At 51.8% G+C, this 3,039-nt stretch overlaps 1 protein-coding gene across 1 annotated transcript; it reads left to right on the top strand.

Moving 5' to 3' along the window:
- Positions 1-286: 286 nt before the first annotated feature.
- On the top strand, positions 287-1,666 carry LOC121614321 (D(1C) dopamine receptor-like). Its single transcript, XM_041948137.1, has one exon. The coding sequence runs from the start codon at positions 473-475 to the stop codon at positions 1,664-1,666; it is 1,194 nt and encodes a 397-aa protein (XP_041804071.1). The 5' UTR covers positions 287-472.
- Positions 1,667-3,039: the final 1,373 nt, after the last annotated feature.

The following is a 3,039-nucleotide window of genomic DNA, read 5'->3' as shown; positions in this document are numbered from 1 at the left end:
CATGACTGTTTCAGTCTGGCTGTCCGGAGAGGATCTCACGGTGAGAGGATGAAGATCAAACAGGATTTTTATTGACGACAGATCAGAGGATGGTTCGTGCGTCAGGAGCGTCTGGAGAGAAGAGGAGCGCTTTTACCTGTGGCTATTAATCACCTGTTTCACTCGTGCTGAGGATAACATGGAAAACTACACGACGTGGACTAATTTCACGCAAGTTCTGTCGGAGCTGGACGGGACGGGCGGCGAGGAGGAGGAGGACGAGGACGAGGAGGAGGACGGCGGCAGCGGCGGAGGGAGCGGCGGGCTGCGCGTCCTCGTCGGCTGCGTCCTCTTCCTGCTCATCGTGTCCACGCTGCTCGGGAACACACTGGTGTGCGCCGCCGTGGTCAGGTTCCGCCACCTGCGCTCCAAGGTCACCAACTTCTTCGTCATCTCTCTGGCCGTGTCTGACCTGTTCGTGGCGGTGCTGGTGATGCCCTGGGAGGCCATCACAGAGGTGACTGGCACGTGGCTGTTTGGGCGGTTTTGCGGGGTTTGGATCGCCTTTGACATCATGTGCTCCACGGCCTCCATCTTGAACCTTTGCATCATCAGCGTGGACCGCTACTGGGCCATCGCCAGCCCCTTCAAGTACGAGCGCAAGATGACTCACCGGGTGGCGTTTGTCATGATCGGGGTGGCGTGGACGCTGTCCATCCTCATCTCCTTCATCCCAGTGCAGCTTAACTGGCACCAGGCCGGAGAGGAGGAGGAGGTGGTGGAGGTGATGGCCTCCAGCAGCAGGAACTTCACCAACAGCACCAACTTCAACGCCAGCACCGTCGCCAAGAGCTGCGTCGCCAACCTGAACAAGACCTACGCCATCTCCTCCTCCCTCATCAGCTTCTACATCCCAGTGGTGATCATGATCGCCACCTACACCCGCATCTACAGGATTGCTCAGACCCAAATCCGGCGGATCACGTCTTTGGAGAGGGCGGCGGAGCAGGCACAGAACCAAGGCCACGGCATGAACCGGAACCAGCAGCAGCAGCACCGACCCAACGACGAAGCCTCACTGAAGTCTTCGTTTAAGAAGGAAACCAAAGTCCTGAAGACACTCTCCATCATCATGGGGGTGTTTGTCTTCTGCTGGCTGCCGTTCTTCGTCCTGAACTGCACCGTCCCGTTCTGTGACCCCCCCTGCGTCAGCGACACCACCTTCACCGTCTTCGTCTGGTTTGGCTGGGCCAACTCCTCCCTCAACCCCGTCATCTACGCATTCAACGCGGACTTCCGCCGGGCCTTCGCCACCATCCTGGGCTGCAACCACATCTGCTCCAATAACGCGGTGGAAGCTGTGAACTTCAGCGACGAGCTCGTCTCTTACCACCACGACACGACGCTCCACAAGGAGGCGCTGGTCCCCGCGCAGCCGCAGCAACATCCTCGCGCCATCACCGTCGGGTCCGACCGCCTGGAGGACGTGAGCGCGCAGTTTGACGAGGAGTCGATCATCTCCAACGGTTCGCAGAGCCGCGACAGGCTGCTGCTGCTTCCTGCCACCGTCCGGCTGGAGGACGACCCCGAAATCTCCCTGGAGACGATCACGCCGTTCACCGCGGTGGCGAGGCTCGAGAGCGATGCTCTGATACCAGGACAAGTCCACCAGGAAGCATCGGACTGACAGCCATTACCAAACAGGAAGTTAGGCTGTGTCTTCAAAGTAAAAGCATAAACTTCAGTTCAAACGAAATGAAAATGATGGAGGATTTTCAGCCCAGCTGCTCTTTAAAATCTGGAGAGCAACATGAGATCTAACCTGAGCTTCAGATAAAATACCAATAACAGAATTTATGGATTTTTTCTATGTGACTGTGATTGTTCTGTATATTTTTTTGCTTTCGCTTATTTAAATAGAAGCAGGTTTAGTCATCAGTACTTGACGGTTGGAGGTAAAATGGTGATTTTTAGGAAAACAAAAATGCTTTGTCAGACATTAAGCCTCATTTATTCCACTGAACCACTGAATGTTTCCATCATTTCATTTCTGCACTGTGTGTAACTGTAAAATATGGTGTCTGCTCTTTTCCTGAAAAAGGTTAATACACTGATTCAAAGGTGAAGTTTTCCGTCTTTGAAAGAGAGAGACGCCAAGCTGCGATGCTTCAGGCTCAGTTTCCTCTGAAGGAGGCGTCCAGTGAAGGTCGAGCGTTTGGGTCGGTCAACAGACGGTGACGTGTTGTGTAATATACAAAAGTACAGGTGTTTCTGCAAAGGAAAATCAGGACGACGGCAGGGTTTCAGCTTATTTCAAGTTAGAGACAACTCTTCATCAAAGCACTGTGTGTGAGAGAGTCCTCTGATTTCTGGAAGGAAGGTCATTAAATCAGTTCCTCCCAGATCGTATGAAAATCCGGGTTATCCCAGAGAGAAGAGAGAGAAATCCACCCATGTTTGGAATTTGCAGGCAGGGACCATCCCTGCTGGGACGATGCAGCGTCTGAGAGCTGAGGGATGCTGCAGCGACCTGTTTGACCAAGTTCACATTATTCTCTGCACATGTTCTTTTCTTCTGGACTCAGTTTGATTTCAGCACAGTTCATCATTGCAGCAGTGCTGGAAGTTTCCAACTGCTGTTGTTGGAAGAATTGTGTGATCGTATAGGCTATTTGTAGTTTATGGGCTGAAATGCAGAATCACTGACATGGTTCTATAAGTTGCATCAAGGTTGGTAGTTAATAGCAGTTAAAGTTAGTTAAAGATTGCTGCTGAAGCGTCTTAATGTCTGAAAGGACTGTTGAGGTTGTTTCGGTCCACAACTTGAGCATTGAGCACTGATTCTGGACTCCGCTTCGGTCTCAGCTGCCCCCATCATCTCGCCTTGTGTTTTTGAATTTGGTCTTGAGAAAATTAAAGTCATTAATAAGGAATAAGTGTGAAAGCAGAGTTTTAATATTAATGCAGAGAACAACAACAGCCGACAAGCCGTTTAATGCGTGCTTCATTACAGACCTCTGAGGAAAGCAGGCCAAGAATCGGCAGGTCTGAGCAGCAGAG

This window comes from Chelmon rostratus, chromosome 11, assembly GCF_017976325.1.
Source record: "Chelmon rostratus isolate fCheRos1 chromosome 11, fCheRos1.pri, whole genome shotgun sequence".
Classification (NCBI taxonomy): domain Eukaryota; kingdom Metazoa; phylum Chordata; class Actinopteri; order Chaetodontiformes; family Chaetodontidae; genus Chelmon; species Chelmon rostratus.
This window is presented reverse-complemented; position numbering and strand designations above follow the sequence as displayed.